The sequence below is a fragment of the Sus scrofa genome, chromosome 9, assembly GCF_054392235.1.
Source record: "Sus scrofa isolate SSC_HxYL_T2T_F1_AM1 chromosome 9, Sscrofa_HxYL_maternal_Yorkshire_Landrace_v2.0, whole genome shotgun sequence".
NCBI lineage: Eukaryota > Metazoa > Chordata > Mammalia > Artiodactyla > Suidae > Sus > Sus scrofa.
Window position 1 is genome coordinate 74,626,974 of NC_139391.1, and position 22,168 is coordinate 74,649,141.

A 22,168-nucleotide genomic window follows, 5' to 3' on the forward strand; every position below is an offset into this window, starting at 1 on the left:
ATCCTCAGAAAGAAAAATACTCAATGATAATTCCACTGAGACTGCATTAATTAATTTATAAAATATATTTATATATGCTAAATCTTTCTATGAAGGAATATAGCATATAAACACACAAGACCAATTAGAGATGAAAGAGAGGACTTCATTAGGATTCTATTTGCAAATTTAGAAATGTTTCAAATCTATGTGAGGAAAGCCATAAAGTGCTCCCGAAAGACACAGAAATGGCTAGAACAAAAGGGACAATATACCATATTTTTGCATATATGATTCAGTATCATAGGAACATTAATCATTGCCTGCACAAGCATTACCTCCGTTTTTGGCCCTAGTGGTCAAACTAGACAAGTGCAACCCTGTAACTCCCCAAACAACTGAGGAGTTATTTGAGGAAGGAATAGACATCATGCTTATTATCTGAACTTTTCATGTTATTTACAGAAATGTCAACAGAAGGAGTTCAATGTCAAAATATTGTGGATGGCTATCATTAGTTCAGAAAACAACTGCCGAGTATATGGTAGAGAATCCTTTCAAGAAATGCTATACTATTAATGCTATTGACAATACAGAGTATAATTCTGTATGGAAAAGGGTATCAAAAACCCTAAATCTAGAAGGGCTAGACTCTAAATGCAAAGAGGTTTCAGAACACTTCAACTCCAAAGTTCTCAAGGATCCTTGAGACTGTTCAGGGTTCTACAAGGTCAAGACTATTTTCATCATTTTAATGTACTATTTGCCTTATTTCACTGCATTGACACATGCACTGATGGTTCAAGAGCAATGATGGGTAAAATTGCTGACACCTTCCCATGAATCGAGCACTACCAAGATGTACCAAGAATCACACACTCAGCACCAAAATAAATAAATAAGACGGAAAAGCCAGTTTCACTTAAAAATATCCTTGAAGGAGCAGTAGAAATTTTTAACAGTATTAATCTCAACCCTTTGGTATGCATCTTTTAAATAGTCTATTTCCCAAGACGGAATTACACTAAAGTATCTTGCTACATACATTTATGATGGTTGCTTTGGGGAAAAGCACTCATAATTGTTTGAGTTGTGAGCTGAACTGGCTACATTTTTACGGAACACTATTTTTGCTTGAAAGAATGACAAACAAATGATAGTTATTCAGGTTGCGGACTATTTGGTAAAACATTTCTTGAAAATGAGCAAAGTGAGTCTGTCACTTCAAGGAAAACAATTGACTACATTTGTTGCCGATGATAAAATTGAATCTTCTGAGTGACATTAGAATTGGAAAACTTGTATCTGCCACAATGCATGTTCCTAATCTACAAAGACTTCTCTAGTTAAGTTCTGTGTTAATAAGCAGAGGTTTTTGATACTACATAATGAAATGTGTTAATATGTAGAAGATTCTGATAACTCCATGAATGAGTATTTTCCAAATGGCTAATGCATGATGGTGAAACATCATGCATGGTAAAAGACAATTCACCTTGCAAGGTAAACCAATGAATTTTCATGCAATAGAGTAGGTCATTGATAGTACAGCTGGTTGAATGGTGGCCCCTAAAAAGATATGTCCATGTCTTAATCCCAAGAACCTGGACTTTGTATGATGAAAGAGTAAATGACATGTGAAAAGATGTAATTACATTGAGGATTTTGAGAGAAGCAGCTTATCCTGGATTATCTGGGTGGGCCCCAAATCCAGTGACCTTGATCTTGTAAGAATTAGGCAAAGGAAGATTTTATAGGCAGCTGAGGATAAGGCAATGTTACCACAGGGAGGCAGAGATGGACATGATGAGATTATAAATGAAGGAATGCTACAGTCATCAGGAAATCAAAGAGGCACAGAACAGAACCTCTCCTCAAGCTTTGGAGGGCGTACAGACAAACAGGAACCTTTACTGCAGACCTCTAGCCTCCAGAAGTGTGAAGGAATAAAATTCTGTTGCCAGTCATTCAGTTTGTGCTAATCTGTTGAGGCAGCACTAAAAAAAAAAAAAAACTAATATAGTTTCAGATTCCACACTGCAACTCAACTTTAAGGAATTACCACTTACTGATTTTCAGCACAATATTAAAAATATTCACAATTATCTTAAAAAAACCTATTAAAACACTCCTCCCTTTTCCAGTTACATATGTCTGAAAACAGATTTTCTCTGCATATTTCCAACAAAACAGTATATGGTGGCAGAATGAAGCAGAATCAAGTAAGAGCATATAGCCATCTTCTATCAAGCCAAACATTAAAGCAATTTACGTAAATCTAAAGCAATGCCACTCTAGTAACTACTTTTTATTTTGGAAAAGTATAGTTAAGTTTCATAATATTTGTTAATAAATGTTTTTGTATTTTTATTTTTAAATGAATACGTAATTATTTTAAAAATTTATCATTTATGATTTTTAATACAATAAATACTGATAGATGTAATCCACATAAACAACTTCTTAGGGACCCTCAATAATTTTTAGGGGTACACAGTGGCTCTAGATAAAAAGAGAATTATTATATTAACCAATCTATTATACTTATATTCCAACTTTATGCATTCTTAATAAATATTCACGAGACTTCCTTAATTAAGAATAAAGTATAAGAAAATGAATGCAGAGTTCAACGGTCTTTAGGAAGAAGCTAGATTTCAGTATAAAAATTGTGCTTATTAAAGGTCCAGAAGGTCTTAATTAAAAGATAAAAATCATTTTACTTTTCAATCAACAAAAGAGAAAGAAAGAAATACAGAGCTTTGATACAGGGGAAGTACTGTATCAAAAGTCACAGCCAGAATCTTCCTTGACATTTCTTGCACCATGTAAAGGATTACATACACAACAATACTTCTTCAAATTCTTGTAAGACTTCCACATAATTCCCTTACATACAAAATTATTTCTATTCCTTCTCTCCAAACTTCCCCCTAAACTCCTTCCCAGACTTAACATACTATGACTTGTATTCTTGCCTCCAATTTCTACATCATGAAGGCCCCAGACCTCAAGTGTGACCTGAACTATTCTCAGGAAGTGGAGGAGGAAAAGATACTCAATGGTCAAAGCCAGAACCAACATTTGAAGGCGAAGGTGACGGTGAAAAAGATTCTCAAAACATTCAAGATTTGGGTCCTATATACATAGGCTTATAGTTTGTCATGGATCAGATAGCACTTTAAGTTTATTATGATATTGTAAATACTGTTTATTGGTTTTCAAACTTTTTAAGCAACTATATGCAAACAGCAGGAAGCATAATTAAAATAACATTAATCTAATTTTGTTCATACTGACAATGTAGAAGTAATGGCAGAGCTGACAGAAGTTGATGAGGAAAAGGAATGAAGAATAAAGAGAAGTCAGAGCCACACTTTTCTTCATCTTCTGTAAAATGGTGACTCAATAAATACTCTCTAAAGCAGTGTCAGGAACACAAATTCTCAGACTTCACCCTGAACCTGGTGTTGAAAATTTAGCTGAACTACACCATGAAACTGCTGCCCAGCACTCCTTCTGTGTGGCCAAGCAGCCCTGAGCTGACACGAGCTCCTCCCTGAGCAAATGCCCTAAACAACAGAAAACAGAACCATGGTAAATATAAGTTATTTCTTAATGATATAACTCCCTCCACTACCCCTGTGATAAGCATACTCCCAGGCATCCCAGGGCTTTCCTCCTGTATATCCCTTGGATAAAACCTCCTGCAAAGGTTACCAAAACCCTGCTACTTAGCATTTGAATTTATCCATCTGACCTTAACCCGAGACTGCCAAGCATTCCACCCACCAACCCCAAACCAGGCATGTTCCAGGATCCTGCATGTTCTCTCGACCTACACCCCTCCTTGCCCCTCATGTGGTCCCTTGAGGTAGAGGATGTACTTCCTCTAAGACATTTGAATAAGAAACTTCTCTATTTCCACTCACTTGTAGTCTTTTGTTGAACCTTGGCTCACCATCTGATAGCCCAACAGTTCAGCCCTGGGCTTATCAAATGTGAATTTAACAAAGTCACAGCACCTGCTACATCACATCCTAGGAGTGAGGCTTAGCACCCTGAGTTTTGACAAGACTTCCAGGTGATTTTGATGCATTCCAAAGTTTGAGAGCCAATCATCTTTGTCAGATCAAGAAGAAGAGGTCTAAAAGTTATTTTAAGGAGAAAAGGTAACCACTAGAATAACTATAAAAGAGTTTCTTTATATAAGAATATATATAAGAAAATCAAGAGTGGAACATGTGAGGGAGAAGACATTTAAATGTATTAATTGTCAGCTTAATGGGTTATCAAGAGCTGGTGAATTAAGTAACACTGATAAAAATGTATTATTTAACTATATAATAATAACACAAGTTAAAAAGTTAAAAGTGCTATATCTGAGGAATCAGACTAGAGAAGAGAATAGTGAACACAGTCATTCTTTATTGTATACCTTGCTGTGAAGTGGCTTTTTTTCCAAATTACTTTTATCAATTTGAAATAGCATTCAGTATTCAATTTTCAGATCCCTGGAAATTCTATATCTAAATACTTATTTGAGTATTTATTTGTGTCTCTCATCAGATCAAAGAAGTTGGATTAAGAAGACTTCATCTAATTGCCATCTTCATTAAGACTGATAGGCAAGGCCAGTTGCCATCAGGATTTCCAGTTCCAAAGCGAAGCTTGTACCAAAGTCGAGCAGGCACAGACTTCACTCAGGCTATTGCCATAGAAGAAAAAAACTGAACTCCATTTTGCTGAAACAAAAGGCAGGAGGATTTTTAAGTGATGGGACGAGCCAGTGGAGAAGTAAGTTGACCAAAGAAATGTGTGGCGCATGATTTCCAGTGGTAGTAATTAGGCTGAGTTTGCTAGTTGGTCCCCAAAGTTAGGCTCCTACCTCTCCACCTGGTAGAGGAATGCCCTTCTGTTGTTTACATCTCAAAGAGATGGTCCCTTGGTCCTTAAGAAAGACATTTCCTAGGTTGTGAAAGCGACAGAAGTCTGGGACAATATTTACATACATTTCAAAGGGGCAGAGAAAGACTGTATAATTTCAATTTTTCTAAAGTAAATGTTTTTTTGAAAAGGGAAATCAGGGGTCTTATAGTAAGGAAGAAACATGTTTAAAGTTTAGTCAAGCAGAGGGGAATGTTGAGGCCATCTGGGTTGTTACTAACAATATTTCATATGCTCAAGTATGTATTTCTTCACATTCCAAAAGGCACTCCAAGAAGAAGCCTATTACAGGGATTTAGATGCAGTAATTATAGGAGACATTCAGGGCATAGGCACTTTTATTCCTCTATCTTTTCTCTGACATGCAGACCACACCTGCCTATAGCAATCATGTTTGGCTATAAACTACTTGGTTTAGAGTCCATTCTGAATAATCTTTTTATTATTTAGGTATATACAACACCCTATAAACAGATTATGATCACATAATATTGATGAATAAATATTCCCAAGCAGAGGAAACATACTGAAGAGTACACAGCAGACACTGGAAACTTGTACAAAGTCAAAAATCAATTCACAAACCAAATCTATTTCATCTCATCTGTATTTCCCTTTCTACTGGACTAACAGCCAAGTCAACCCTTTCAACTCAGACATGAGCTCAAAAGTCCACTTGACCCTTAGATACCAAAAACGACCCACAGAATTCATGCACATAGCTCACCGATGCCAAGATAAGGGCAGATGGATTTAAAAAAATAATAATAGGCAACCTCTGTAGAAAAAAATATGAGATAACCACAAGTAAAACTACTTGTTTCATTATAAAGCATTAATATATGCATTTAGTGGATCACTTAGATTCCTGACCTTTGAGAAACAATATTTTCACCATTTATCTTAAAAGCATACCATCACAGAAAACTTCTGATTATGCTTAAGTAGATTATCTACTAGCCTATTTAGTTAAAAACTTACATGCATAGGTTTAGGTACACATAGAGGACCTAGCAAAATTAAGTGACCTTATATGAATTATTTCAGACACTCCTGTTTTCATCCCAGGATGGAAAGGAGTCTACTTCTATTTTAAACTTCCCACTACTTTCAGAAAATAGGCCACTCCTACTTTTTGAAAATCATCTCCCCAGCTCCTAGTCACCCTGAATTTTTTAGCCACTCAAGAGCTTAGTCTTGCACTTTTCTTCTTCATATTCTCACCCTGAATCATTTCAATATTCATAAAAACTTTACAACATTCAGGTTCCCACCAGCCAAAAGCCCAAAAAGATAACACATATAAAAGAAAATATTTAAAGAAATATATATTTTTTTTATCTAACATAACATTAGCAAACTGCTCCAAAACTTAGTGGCTTAAAGTAATCAGCATTTATTATCTCATGTTTCTATGAGTAAGGAATCCAGCAGTGACTTGCTTACCTGGGTGGTTCTGACTTAGGGTCGCTTATGAGGTTGCAGGATGTCAGCCATGTCTGAAGATATCTGAGGCTTGATTGGACCTGGAGGATGTATTTCTAAAAAAAATCTCACTAACCTGGTGCCAGTTTTTGGAAGGAGCTTCCATGTCCCTCTCCATGAGCTGTTTCCATACCATCGTGACATGATGACAGGCTTTCTCCATCATGAGCCATCTATCAGAGAAGAGGCAAAGCCACAACATCTTTTATGACCCAGCCTCAGAAGTCAGATGCCATTATTTTTGCAAATACACAACTGGTGATACAACTTAGCATTATTTCATGTGAAAAAGAAATATACAAGGATAGCCAATAAAAAAGATCACTGGGTACCATCTTGAATGCTAGCTGTCACAACATCCTTCTTTTATCCTTCTCTTATTCACTAATGCCCTCTCTCTGGTTTTGCTACTAGGCTATTCAAATACTGGATCCACATCTTTCCTCTCTTATTTTAACTCCTTGTTTCCTTTACCATCGACCTCAGTGCATAGTACTCCATAGAAACTATTTCCTTGAAGATTACCAGTGATCTCTTACCGCTAAATTTATGACCTTGGCCTTTCTGCAGATATATTCTTTAAAGTCTTACAATGTTTGATGTTACAGCACACCCCACTCATCAATTTCTATCCTCCTTTGGCATCTTTGGTACATACAGTTATAGGCTTCTCCTATCCCTTTGATGCCACTTCTCTATTTTCCATGACATTCTTAAGTGTGGAGTGTTCTGTAAGCTCATCTGTCTGGTTTTCTTAATGTACAAAGACTGGGCTGATATTCACTCACTACTTCAGCTGTAACATCTATTATCCAGCCACTAAGATGCATTTCCTTCCCTATTCAATCCTAAGTCCTTGCAAGGTGCCTTCATGTATTTCCATCCTCTAACCTCTAAACAAGGCCCAATGTTTCTTCCTTCAATGCCTCCTGGAAGAATCTTTTATCCCATCATCTCCACTACCAACACCCTAGTCCAAATCCTCCATATACCACAACCAGATTAGCACAGCAATATTTTAGCTTCTAAACTTAACCATATTCTAACAATGACACTGCTTCTACTCTAAACCAATTCTCACATGTTTGGATGCCAAATTTCCTTTATAATTCCTTTTACTTTTTCCAGTACAAGAAGATTCATTTTTTTTTTCACTTTTTCCAGCACAAGAAGAATTACAATCTACTGCTTTCCAATCTAAATTTCCTAGACTGGCTTTTAAAGCATGTATTGTTTTCCCATTTGGCTAACCTATCTAGTTTCTTCCTCCCCTATTTCTTATTTTCCATATTTCTCTTTTGTGAGGTTAATTCATTCACTATTCCCCAAATTTCCACATTTACCTTTTTAATTCTTTTTTTCCACAAAAATAAACAACGTATTTATCTCCTACCAATTCATCCTACCCATTTTACAGGTTTGACTTAAATTCCACAATCCCCATGAAATTTCCAAGTACTTCAGTTCACACTGAGCTGCTTAATTTGGGGAGTTCCTAATGCTCAATTAGGCATCCACATCTTTGATTCTTTTTCAGTCTCATTTCCATGGCTATGCTGCAAGCATCTAAAGACTGGAGTCATATTTTATATTTCTTCTTTATTTCTTTTAAAACATCTAAAATGGCCTACAAGTAACATGCTGAGCATATAATAGGCCATGAATAAGTATCTATTGGTTCACTAAATAAGGACAATAGCTAGAAAATTCCCATGCCATTTGACAGAATGACTACAGGCAAAAGAAACCCTCCCAAAATATACTATTTAAAAGTGCATTTTCACCATGTGTCATCAACACACACACAAATTACTATCTTTTAGAAGAGCCAACCTTAGCTCTTTAAGAATGTGTAAAATCCAAAGACAGAATTTTTAAAGTTTCAGCTGCTTAATGAAAAAGCAGATATGCAAAATAATAGCTTGATTTACAGAGGAAATCAGGTTACACCCCAAAAGCAATCTGTTAATTTCAGCAGTTGCAGAATTAGGGGGAAAAAATTAAGGGAAAGGAAATTCTAATAAAGCCAAAATAAGAAAAACCTACATGATATGTAACAAAAAAAAAAAATAGTGAAGGTAATTGTATCACTGCAAAAAAATTACACTTTTCTAATTCGAGCACATTAATATTAATGATTATTAAAAATAGCTGACCTATCTTTGGAAAAGGAACATATTGTATTTTCTCAAAGTCTCATGGCTGGTCATACCCTGGTCTGAAAGCAGTATTCTGTCTTGGAAACAGCATGAGTTTCCACAACCAGCGGAACTTACATTACTAGTTGAGGGACCTTTGGCAACTAACCTCATGGGGCCGTTGTGAGAACTAAATGAGATTACGTATCTAAAAGAACTTGGCATGGTGTCGGACACACACCAGTCACTACATCTCAGTTTCTTTCCATTTTGCTTAGCAGAGATAAAGAGAAGAGCAGACAGAATAACCCTGGAATAGGAGGGATTATTATCACAGGTCAGCTGGTAGTTAGGTTGTGGCAGGACAGCCTACTGTCTTCCAGTTGTCATTTTCATCTTCTTCATTTTGGCAGTTGATTCCCCTTGAGTTTTAATGGGCACACAGGGGCCAAGAGGTTCTATTTCTTTTGCCTCCTTAGGGTTTTTAATTGTTTGATATGCTGTGCCTTTGGGTAGGCTAGACACTTCACTTTGCTTTTATTTACTACTCACTTCTGCCCTGACCCAGCCCAATCCCAAGACTCATAACTCCTTCCTGACCTTCTGGGCTCTTCTGCATATGGCTAGTGGGCCAGATGGTCCCTAAGGATTCTTCCAGAATTCAGTAGCCTTGGAGAAACACATGGAATAATGTTCATTTCTCTGGTGATCAATATTATAATGACTTGGTGGGGGGTTTTTTGTTTTTGTTTTCAAAATTTAAGAGGAAATTTGAAAAAAAAATCTGAAAATTCTCAGATTTTCTCTGCATGTTATACCTGTCACATTTTTATTTAGGAGATGTTTATTGGTTTCCTGTGGCTGTTGTAACCCATTACCATAAACCAGAGATAGCTAAAATGACAGATTCATTATTTTACAGCTCTAGAGGCCAAGTCTAAAATCAGTGTGTCCAGAAGCCCCCACTGCCTGTCAAGGCTGTGGAGACAATCATTCTTTGCTTTTTTCCAGCTTCAGGTGACTTCAGGTCTTATTTGGCTTGGAGCTGCCTCATCCCAATCTCTGCTTCCATTCTCACATGACCTTCTCCTCTTCTCTTCCGTCTATAAAATCTTGGTCTGCCTGACTCTTTTAAGGATACTAGTCATTGGATTCAAGGCCCACCTAGATGATGCGGGATCATACCATCCCAAGAACCTTTAGTTACCTATACAAAGACTAGTTACCTGTACAAAGGCTACTTCCAAATAAGAGAATATGCACCGGTTCTGGGGATTAGGACTTAGATCTATCCTTTGAGGATCCAACATTGAACCCACTACAGAAGGCTACATAAACCATCACGCACTTATAAAATATAGGTGTACAGATGTCATTCACTCTGAAGAGGAAATAACCCAATGTCAAATTTTTCAACTATTTACAAAAAAAAAATTGCATTTTCAGGAAAATTTTAAGATGTCTTAATCTACCTTTTGAAGTTACAAGTTTAAATAGCAATATTTTCCATCAATTTCTTCCACATTATCATGTAATTTTTATGATTGTTAACTGTAGTCTAATTTGTGAACTCCCTACTTCTTGAATAGATCACAATTATTGAAAAAGAAATCTTGCAAATGACTCACTTTTCCCTGTTTAGTTTTACAAGCAGTACATGTACATTATCTTAAAGTTCAACAAGAAAAGAGGAAAGAATTATTCCTCTTCAATAACGCTTGCCCAATTCCTCTTCTTGGGAAAAAAATAGTTTAAAATTCCTTTCAGGATGTTTTGTACACACAAAAAGGGCAGTTACCTGCCTTTTTAAATCATAAATGGGATCACGCTATACATAGCACTCAGTGAATTACCCCACTATTTTGTCAAAGTCCTGAAGATCCCTAACAGAGATCTATCCCATTATTTTTGCAAGAACACAATATTTGACAGAAGGAATGCAGCATAATTAGTTTATGGACATTTAAGTTGCTTTCCAATTTTGGGAAAAGCTTACAAGGGTCACATGTCTTTAAGAATGTACAAAGATTTCAGAGTTCCCGTCGTGGCACAGTTGTTAACGAATCCAACTAGGAACCATGAGGTGGCGGGTTCAATCCCTGGCCTTGCTCAGTGGGTTAAGGATCTGGCGTTGCCGTGAGCTGTGGTGTAGGTTGAAGACACGGCTCAGATCCTGTGTTGCTATGGCTGTGGCATAGGCCAGCAGCTACAGCTCCAATTCGACCCCTAGCCTGGGAACCTCCATATGCCATGGGAGCGGCCCAAGAAATAGCCAAAAAAAAACTGGCCAAGAATGCTAAAGGACAATTCTTACCTGGTCAATCAACCAGCTATGTGTATCTGAATGGATACACACACACATATATAAAAGGTATAAAAAGTATATTGAAATATATTTATATGTGTATATTATATATATATATATAGTACACATTTTTTATACTACAGATAGTATATGGGGAATTAGATAAATTGGGGAATAGGTTTCTTATGCCAATATCCTTCCTAACCCACCCACCACTGAGCATCCAGTACTCAAAAATTGGAAGAGGTAGGTCATTTTTAGATGTGATGAACAAAAAAGTAATAGGAAAAAAGTGGCATGTTATGACTTCTGACCTGGTGCGATGATCCCAGACAAAAATCCCCCCTCAGAATGGATGCAACTCCACAGTACCTATTTGATGCAGCTTACATCACTTTAGGAGCTCAAGCCAACAGTGCATCAGTACTCATTACACCTTGTTCTCCAAAGTTCTAGTGAGAAACTTGGTAAAAGCTATATGTCACTTGAATTCCAAGGTGATCTGATTTAAATGAGTGCAGCACCACAAATTATATATTTAGATGTTTTTCAGCCAAAGTAGCAAAGGGAGAATATCCTTTCATCAGGCTCAAGATTGAATTGGAGTGACAGCACCATAAAAAACTTCTCAAGGAGCCTCAATAGCTGTCACTCCTGACTTCAGCACTCCACATAATTATAAGATAGTAATAAAAAATTATTCCAAAGCATTTGAACAATTATATGTTCTTAAAAACAGGTTGACAACTAGGAATGCACAAGTTTTGAAAATAGTAGATCTGATAGTTCTTTAAGATTGCAGCAGGAAACTGCATTTCTCAGAGGAGCACATGAAATTTTTTATCAATCCATTATGGAACATTTACAGACTCAGAATTTACTGTTGTCTATAGAAATTCCTTCTCTTAGGCTCTTCCTTATTCAGGGACTCAAAGATCCTTAATCCAACCCTGCTCAAGTCCAAATCACTCTCGCTTTCTACCTCCTAACCACCCCCTCACCACCACACCACACCACAACACACCACCATCATCACAATCACACATTTAGCAAAGCATGGTGCCAAATAAAAAAAAAAAAACATGACATTTTCATCAGAAAACAATTCCTTGCAATGCATTCTGAGACACATATAATATTGAGTTGTTTCAACACCTGTTTTATTTACAGCAAAGAGAACAGAAATGTTAATAATTCTGACACATGAATTGGCTGGATTGAAGAGGAGCATACACTGGGTTAGAGACATGGCTCAGGATCTCTGCATTTAGGTAGTGATATTTCAGGACAAGAGAATTTTGTACTAGGGGATGAGTTTATTCTGTGAACAAACAAGTAAAGCAAGCGATTATTTTTGTAATTTTTACCTGTTATTGCTGAAATAATCTTTTCACCATTTGGAGAAAAAAATCACTACTAACCGTTCTGTGATTTCTTTTTAATCAATGTTCTGGTACTTTTCTCAGCAGGTTTTTACTTTGTTGAGACATAATTAACATTCGCTAAAATGCGTCAACTTTAAACGTTCAGTTTGATGATGCCAACAATTATATACCATCATGCAATCACCATTCAAAACCTATACAGAAAAAATATTCCCTAGCACTCTGTTCCTGTCAATTTTCTCCCTACTCCCACATCTGATGAAATTTCTATCATTATAGATTACATCTGTCTGTATTTGGCTATCATATATATGAAATCCTACAGTATATACTGTTCTGTGTATATGTTCTTTTGCTTAATACAATGTTGCTATGTATCCACATTGTTCTGACCATCACTAGTTTTTCCTTTTATTACAAAGTTGTATTCAACTGTATGGATGTACTACAACTTGTCTATCAATATTTCTGTTAGACATTTGAGTTGATACTAGTCCAAGGCTATGATAAAATATTGCTACTATGGTCATCCTTCTACAAGTCATGGTAAATAGCTCTGAATAGTACTCCTGGGCCACAGGGGAGATGAACAGTCAACTTTTTAAAGAAACTGCCAAACAGTTTTCCTAAGCAGGTTTACTATTTACACTCCCATGACTCCTGTATGAGAGACTTTCACTCTGTAATTTTCACCAAAATTTGTTGTTTTCAGTCTTGTCTTTAGCCATTTCAAGGCATTTTTCATAGTATCTCATTTCTGTTTTAGTTTGCATGGCCTAGTAATTAATGCCACAACACTTTTTTAAATGTACTTCTTTTGTGAAGTATCTGTTCAAGAAATAGCACATATTTCCATTTGGTTATTTCTGGTAGGAATTCCTTATATAGTCTGTATACCAATCCTTTAAAAGATACTCTGGAAATTTTTCCAGTTCATGCTATGTTTATTTTTAATGGAGTCTTTAAATGAGCAAATTCTTAATTTTGTCTAAGTCCAAAAATTAATTTATGTTTTAAGGTTTATGCTTTTTGTGTTCTACACAGGAAATTTTTGCTAACCTGAGATCATGAAGATATTTTTCTGTTTTATTCTAGAGAATTCTGAATCTGGTTTTATGTTTAGATCAATGATCTATCTAATATTAATTTCTGTACATAGCATGAAAGCAGAGTACATTTTCTTCCATACAAATACCAAGTTTTTCCTACAATATTTATTGAAAAGACTTTCCCCAAAAAATAGCATTGGCATTTTTATTAAAAAAGAAAAAAAAATCACCTGCTAGAATATGTATGAGTCAGTTTCTGGACTCTGTTCTGTTCCTTTATTTTTCAATTCTTAGGCCAATAACACACTATTTTGATTAATATGTGTTTATAACAAGTTTAAAAACCAGGTAAAGTCCTCCAACTTCGTTTTTCAGGATTTTTTAGCTTCCTGTTTTCTTTGCATTTCTATAAATAATTTGAAAACATCTTGTCTATGTCTTGAGAATAGCCTGTTGACATTTTCATAAAGATTGTATTGAATGTATGTATCAAGTTAGAAAGTATAGAAATTCCAGCAAGATTTCATTTTCCAATCATGCTCTTTCCCTCCCTCCCATTATTAAACATGCATAAGCTGTTCAAATGGTCCTTTCCTCTCCTATCTGTGGAAACACTTCCTCCAGGGTGAGAGTAGTGTTAAGTCTCTCCTATCCTATAAAGGGCTCCTCACACTCTAATGTTTTATTTGTTTGGGTTTCTTTACAATAGGTTTTTATTTTTAAATATGATTTTTATAGTTTATCTTCCTTGTTGTATTTGTTAATTTAAGACTTATGGTCTGTTCTTTTTACATTCAAAATTTTTTCACCAGAAGGTTTTTAGTTTAATAGCTGTAAAAACTTTTTCCCTATTACTGTGTCTGAGAAAGCAAAAAAGTATCAGAAGTGCCTAAGAGTCCAAGCAATCATAATAAAAATTACTGTTGACTCAACACTTTCTACGTGCTAGGACTTAGATTTATAAATATCAACTTAATTCTATCCTCAGAACAACACTATCCAATAGGTGTGATTACCATTATCTCCATTTTACAGATGAGTAAACTGATATACAAACTACCAGTGATTTGCCTAATGAAGCATAACTGAGATTTGCACACAAGTCATTTTTTGCATTTCAACCCCACTTTCTTACCTCTTCATGCTAATAACTCTTTATCAAATCTTAGCATTCCAACATTTATTTTGAGTTCCCAGTAGCTATTTGAGTTTTTCATTGTAAATTCTTTATTCTTTCAGTTCCACCACATCTGCATTTTTTATAACAAACTCTTCTGTTCACTTAGCATTTTGATACAACAATAGATGTTATTTATTAAGTGCCCACATAAAAGACATTACATTAGTTTACAAACCTAACACAAACTCTGAGAAATGCCATTATCCCCATTCTACTTTTAGGGGAAAAAGCAAATCGCTTAATTCACATAAAAACCGGTGAAAAATATAAAGAAGATAAAAACACAACCATACTAAATCTATGAGATTCAGCAAAAGTAGTTCTTAGAGGGAAGTTCAAAGCAATACAGGCTTTTCCCAAAAGACAAGAAAAATCTCAAATAAATGACCTAACCTACTACATAAAAGAATTTTAAAAAGAAGAACAAACAAAACCTAAAGTCAGCAGAAGTAAATAAAGAACAGAGAGGAAATAGAGATGTTTAAAAAAAAAAAAAAAACCAAGAGTGGGTTCTTTGATAGGGTAAACAAGACTGACAAACCTCTGGCCAAACTCACCCAGAAAAAAAGAAAACCCAAATAAAATAAGAAATGAAAAAGGAGAAATAAGAAAGAAATGAAAAACAACACAGAAATTAAGAAAAAAAAACTTAAGGGAATACTATGAACAATTTTATGTCAACAAATTCAACAATCTAGAAGAAATGAACAAGTTTCTAGACCAAAACTGAATCAAGAAGAAATAGACAGTCTGAACAGTCTGATCACTAGAAATGAAACTACATAATATTAAAAAAAAAAAAAACCTCTCTTCAAACAAAAGTCCAAGACCAAATAGCTTCCCAGGTGAATTCTATCAAACATATAAAAAGGACTTATACCTATCCTTCTTAAACTCTTCCAAAAGACTGAAGAAGAAGGAACATTCCCAAAGACATACTAGGAAGCCACCATCACCCTAATACCAAAACCAAAGATACCACCAAAAATTATAAGCCAATGACTTTGATGAATATAGATGTAAAATTCTCAACAAAATATTAGCAAACTAAATCCAACAACACATAAAAAGATCATACACCATGACCAAGTGGGATTCATCCCAAGTTCACAAGAATGGTTCAACATATACAAATCAATATGATACACAACAAACAAATGAAAAGTCAAAAGCCATGTGATCATCTCAGTAAAAGCAGAAGAAGCATCTGACAAAATTCAACATCCATTCATGATTAAAAAAAAACTCTTACCAAAGTGGGGATAGAGGGAATATCTCTCAACATTATAAAAGCTATTCATGACAAACCCACAGCCAATATAATGCTCTAAGGTGAAAAGCTGAAAGACTTCCCGCTAAAATCCAGAACCAAAAAAGGATGCCCACTCTCACCACTTTTATTTGACATAGTATTGGAAGTCTTAGCAACAGCAATCAGGCAAAAAAAAAAAAAAAAAAAAGTAGAAAAGGTATCCAGACTGGAAGGGAAGAGGTAAAACTGTCACTATCTGCAAATGACATTACAAACAAAATGGCATTTTGTTTATTTGGGTTCTCTTTTTTTCTTGGTGAGTCTGGCCAGAGGTTTGTCAATCTTGTTACCCATTCTACACTATATAGAAAACCCTAAGGACTCCACACAAAAACTACTAGAACTGATAAAATGAATTCAGCAAGGTAGCAGAATACAGTATTAATATAAAGAAACCTGTTGCATTTCTTTATACTAACAGTAAAATATCAGACAGTGTAGGTTAAAAAGAATCATTACAAGTTGCACCCCCAAAAATCAAATACTTAGGAATAAACCTGGCCAAGGATGTTAAAAGATTTATACACTGAGAACCATAAAACATTTATAGAGGAAATTGAAGATGATTTAAATAAGTAGATATCCCATGCTCTTGGATTGAAGAATTAATGTTGTTAAAATGACTGTACTACTCAAAGCTATCTACAAGTTTAATGCAATCCCTATCAAATTATCCATGACATTTTTCACAGAACTAAAAAAGATAATCATAATTTATATGGAACTATAAGTAACCCAGAATTTCCAAACCATCTTGAAGAAAAAGAACAAAGCAGGAGGCGTAACTCTCCCAGACTTCAGGCAATACTTACAAAGCTACAATAACCAAAACAGCATGGTATTGGCACAAAGACAAACATGGATCATTGGAACAGAACAGAGAACCCAAAAATAAAGCCACACACCAACAGTTAAGTAATCATTGACCAAGGAGGCAAGAATATAAAATGAGAAAAAGTGTCTTCAAGTGGTTCTGGGAAAGTTGGGTAGGTGCATGTATTTCAAGAAAGTTAGAACACACCATCACACCATACACAAAAATAAACTCAAAATGGCTTATGGCTTATTACATAAGATATGGCACCATAAAACTCCTAGAAGAGAAAACAGCAAAACCTTTTCTGACATAAAATGTACTAATGTTTTCTTAGGTCAATCTCCCAAAGCAGTAGAAATAAAAACACAAATAAACCAATGGGACCTAATCAAATTTACAAACTTCTGCACAGCAAAGGAAACCCATCAACAAAATGCAAAGACAACCTACAGAATGGGGGAAAATATTTTCAAATGAGGCAATTGACACGGCTTAATTTTCAATTATACAAATTACACATACAACTCAAAAAAAACAAACAACCCAACTGAAAAATGGGCAGAAAACCTCAATAGACATTTCTTCAAAGAAGAAATACAAATGGCAGATAAGCATATAAAAACACTCAACATCACTATTAGAGAAATACAAATTAAAACTACAATGAAGTATCATCTCACACCAGTTAGAATGGCCATCATTAAAAACTCTACCAATAATAAATGCTGGAGAGGATGTAAAGTAAAGATAATCCGCCTACACTATTAGCGTAAATCTAAGTTAGTACAGCCACTACAGAAGACAGTATGGAGTTTCCTTGGAAAAGAAAGACTAGAGTTAGCATTTGATCCAACAATCACACTCCTGGGCATATATCCAAACTAAACTATAATTCAAGAAGATACATGTACCCCTATGGTCATAGCAACACTATTCACAATAGCCAAGACATGGAAACAACCTAAATGTCCATCAACACATGAATGATTTAGGGAAGATGTGGTACATGATACAATGGTACACCACTCAGCCATAAAAAAAAATGAAATAATGCCATTTGCAGCAGCATGGATGAAACTAGATTATCATTCTAAGAGAGTTCAATCAGAAAGAGAATGGCAAATACCATATGGTATCACTTACATGTGGAATATAAAACATGACACAAATGAACCTACCTATAAAACAGAAACAGACTCACAGACATGACAAAACTTGCGGTTGCCAAGGGGAGGGGGTTGAGAGAGGGATGAAGTCGGAGGTTGGCATTAGCAGATGTAAGCTATTCTGCATGGAGGGAATAAAAAACAAGGTGGTACTGTATAATACAGAAATATATTCAACATACTATGATAAACCATAATGGAAACGACTATCAAAAAAAGAACATATACAACCGCCATCACTTTGCTATAGAGTAGAAATTAAAGACATTGTAAATAAACTATACTTCAATTAAAAATAAAAAACCTTCCTTCTGCTGACTTTAGGACTTTTTTGTTCTTCTTTTTCTAATTCGTTTAGGTGGAGGGTTAAGTTGTCAATTTGGGATCTTTCTTCTTTTTTGAGAAAGGCCTGTATTGCTATAAATTTCCCTCTGAGCACTGCTTTCGCAGCATCCCATAGATTTTGAGAGGTTGTGTCTTCATTATCATTTGTTTCAAGGTAGTTTTTAATTTCCTTCTTGATTTCCTCATTGACCTATTGGTTTTTTAGTAGCATGTTGTTTAGTCTCCATGTAGTAGGTTTTTTCTCTTTGCTTTTCCCATGGTTGATTATAAAGATCAAAGAAGAAATCAATAAAATAGAGACTCAAAAAACAATAGAGAAAATTAATAAAACCAAGAGCTGGTTCTTTGAAAAGGTGAACAAAATTGACAAACCCCTGGCCAGACTCACTAAAAAGAGGAGAGAAAGAACCCAAATCACCAAAATTATAAATGAAAAAGGAGAAATCACAACAGATACAGCAGAAATACAAAAAACCATAAGAGAATACTATGAACAACTGTATGGCAACAAGTTTGACAATCTGGAAGAAATGGACAATTTTCTAGAATCTTACAGCCTGCCAAAACTGAATCAAGCAGAAACAGACCAACTGAACAGACCGATCACTAGAAATGAAATTGAAGAGGTCATAAAATCACTCCCTACAAATAAAAGTCCAGGACCAGATGGCTTCACAGGTGAATTCTATCAAACATATAGAGAGGAATTGGTGCCCATCCTCCTTAAACTCTTTCAAAAGGTTGAAGAAGAAGGAATACTCCCAAAGACATTCTATGAGGCCAACATCACCCTCATTCCAAAACCAGGCAGAGATACCACCAAAAAAGAAAACTATCGGCCAATATCTTTGATGAATATAGATGCAAAAATTCTCAACAAAATCTTAGCCAACCGAATCCAACAACATATCAAAAAAATTATACACCATGACCAGGTTGGGTTCATCCCAGGTTCACAAGGATGGTTCAACATACGCAAATCAATCAGCATCATACAACACATTAACAAAAAAAAGGTCAAAAATCATATGATCATCTCAATAGACGCAGAAAAAGCATTTGACAAAGTTCAACATCCATTCATGATCAAGACCCTCGCCAAAGTGGGTATAGAAGGAACATTCCTGAATATAATCAAAGCCATTTATGATAAACCCACAGCAAATATAATCCTCAATGGGGAAAAACTAAAAGCCTTCTCACTCCAATCTGGAACAAGACAGGGATGCCCACTCTCACCACTGCTCTTCAACATAGTTTTGGAAGTCCTAGCCACAGCAATTAGACAAACAAAAGAAATAAAAGGCATCCATATAGGAAGAGAAGAGATCAAACTGTCACTGTATGCAGATGACATGGTACTATACATAGAAAACCCTAAGGACTCAACCCCAAAACTCCTTGAACTGATTAATAAATTCAGCAAAGTGGCAGGATATAAGATTAACATTCAGAAGTCAGTTGCATTTCTGTATACCAGCAATGAAACATTAGAAAAGGAATACAAAAATACGATACCTTTTAAAATTGCACCTCACAAAATCAAATACCTCGGAATACACCTGACCAAAGAGGTAAAGGACCTATATGCCAAGAACTATAAAACTTTCATCAAAGAAATCAAAGAAGATGTAAAGAAATGGAAAGATATTCCATGTTCCTGGATTGGAAAAATCAATATTGTGAAAATGGCCATACTACCCAAAGCAATCTACAGGTTCAATGCAATCCCTATCAAATTACCCATGACATTTTTCACAGAACTAGAACAAACAATCCAAACATTTATATGGAACCACAAAAGACCCAGAATCGCCAAAGCAATCCTGAGAAACAAAAACCAAGCAGGAGGCATAACTCTCCCAGACTTCAAGAAATACTACAAAGCCACAGTCATCAAAACAGTGTGGTACTGGTATCAAAACAGACAGACAGACCAATGGAACAGAATAGAGAATCCGGAAATAAACCCTGACACCTATGGTCAATTAATCTTTGACAAGGGAGGCAAGAACAGAAAATGGGAAAAGGAAAGTCTATTCAGCAAGCATTGCTGGGAAACCTGGACAGCTGCATGCAAAGCAATGAAACTAGAACACACCCTCACACCATGCACAAAAATAAACTCCAAATGGCTGAAAGACTTAAATATACGACAGGACACCATCAAACTCCTAGAAGAAAACATAGGCAAAACACTCTCTGACATCAACATCATGAATATTTTCTCAGGTCAGTCTCCCAAAGCAATAGAAATAAGAGCAAAAATAAACCCATGGGACCTAATCAAACTGAAAAGCTTTTGCACAGCAAAGGAAACCCAAAAGAAAACAAAAAGACAACTTACAGAATGGGAGAAAATAGTTTCAAATGATGCAACCAACAAGGGCTTCATCTCTAGAATATATAAGCAACTTATACAACCCAACAGCAAAAAAGCCAATCAATCAATGGAAAAATGGGCAAAAGACCTGAATAGACATTTCTCCAAAGAAGATATACAGATGGCCAGCAAACACATGAAAAAATGCTCAACATCCCTGATTATAAGAGAAATGCAAATCAAAACTACCATGAGATACCACCTCACACCAGTCAGAATGGCCATCATTAAGAAATCGACAAATAACAAGTGCTGGAGGGGCTGTGGAGAAAAGGGAACCCTCCTGCACTGCTGGTGGGAATGTAAACTGGTACAGCCACTATGGAGAACAGTTTGGAGATACCTTAGAAATCCATACATAGAACTTCCATATGACCCCGCAATCCCACTCTTGGGCATCTATCCAGACAAAGCTCTACTTAAAAGAGACACATGCACCCGCATGTTCATTGCAGCACTATTCACAATAGCCAGGACATGGAAACAATCCAAATGTCCATCAACAGATGATTGGATTCGCAAGAGGTGGTATATATACACAATGGAATACTACTCAGCCATAAAAAAGGATGACATAATGCCATTTGCAGCAACATGGATGGAACTAGAGAATCTCATCCTGAGTGAAATGAGCCAGAAAGACAAAGACAAATACCATATGATATCACTTATAACTGGAATCTAATATCCATCACAAATGAACATCTCCTCAGAAAAGAAACTCATGGACTTGGAGAAGAGACTTGTGGTTGCCTGATGGGAGGGGGAGGGAGTGGGAGGGATCAGGAGTTTGGGCTTATCAGACACAACTTAGAATGATTTACAAGGAGATCCTGCTGAATAGCATTGAGAACTATGTCTAGATACTCATGTTGCAACAGAAGAAAGGGTGGGGGGAAAACTGTAATTGTAATGTCTACATGTAAGGATAACCTGACCCCCCTGCTGTACAGTGGGAAAATTTAAAAATAAATAAATAAAAAATAAATAAAAAAATAAAAAACCTCATGAGGAAATCAAATTGGGATTTAACCTCTCATGAATCCAAAGTGTATAATGTCATCTATCATGAATATCCATCCAAGTCTTCTCCTATAGATGCCTGTAAAACCCCTTTGCTCACCATCACTTAGATATTCTAACTGGATACTTATTTAACCACTATTCCTCTGCATAATATCATTTCTTCAATTTTTTTTCTTGCTGATATTCTAAAACCCTTTGTTTGAAGTTAAGGGCTCTGTTAATGTCTACCAGGATTTCTTGTGGATGTTGTTACAAAAACAATTTTATATGGAAATAATCAATGGAAAAGAGTGAAAGCAGTCAATTGAGCAGTCTTTTGAGTACTAGTGATGGAGTGGGTCCAGCGCTGTGCTCTGGATTGTGCCTCATTGTTAGCATGTGGAGTGGAGAGAAATAATATGCAGGATCTCTCGGTTGACGTCCAAAAAGGTCAAAGCTGCTTATGACATGGCATCACTGCTCTTACCATTCCTTTCCAAGCAACTCCTCCAACTGATTTTATCCACTTCAAAATACCTTCAGTGTCCATTTCAATTTAGATTCAACAGAAAAAGAGTTGTTCGAGAAGGCCCCAAACTCCTCGAGGCTGACTCTTAGACTTATCCAACTATCATAATTGTCCAGAAAATTTATCCAATCCTGCTCTCATAA

At 35.7% G+C, this 22,168-nt stretch overlaps 1 protein-coding gene across 3 annotated transcripts in view; it reads right to left on the reverse strand.

Moving 5' to 3' along the window:
* The window catches only part of LOC106504949 (uncharacterized), a 631,734-nt gene that overhangs the window by 252,194 nt on the left and 357,372 nt on the right, over window positions 1-22,168 (reverse strand). For all 3 annotated transcript variants that reach the window (XM_084977000.1, XM_084977002.1, XM_084977001.1), the window contains one exon: window positions 6,488-6,584. In XM_084977000.1, coding sequence (XP_084833126.1) covers window positions 6,488-6,584 — 97 coding nt within the window. The remainder of the gene's footprint in view (window positions 1-6,487; window positions 6,585-22,168) is intronic.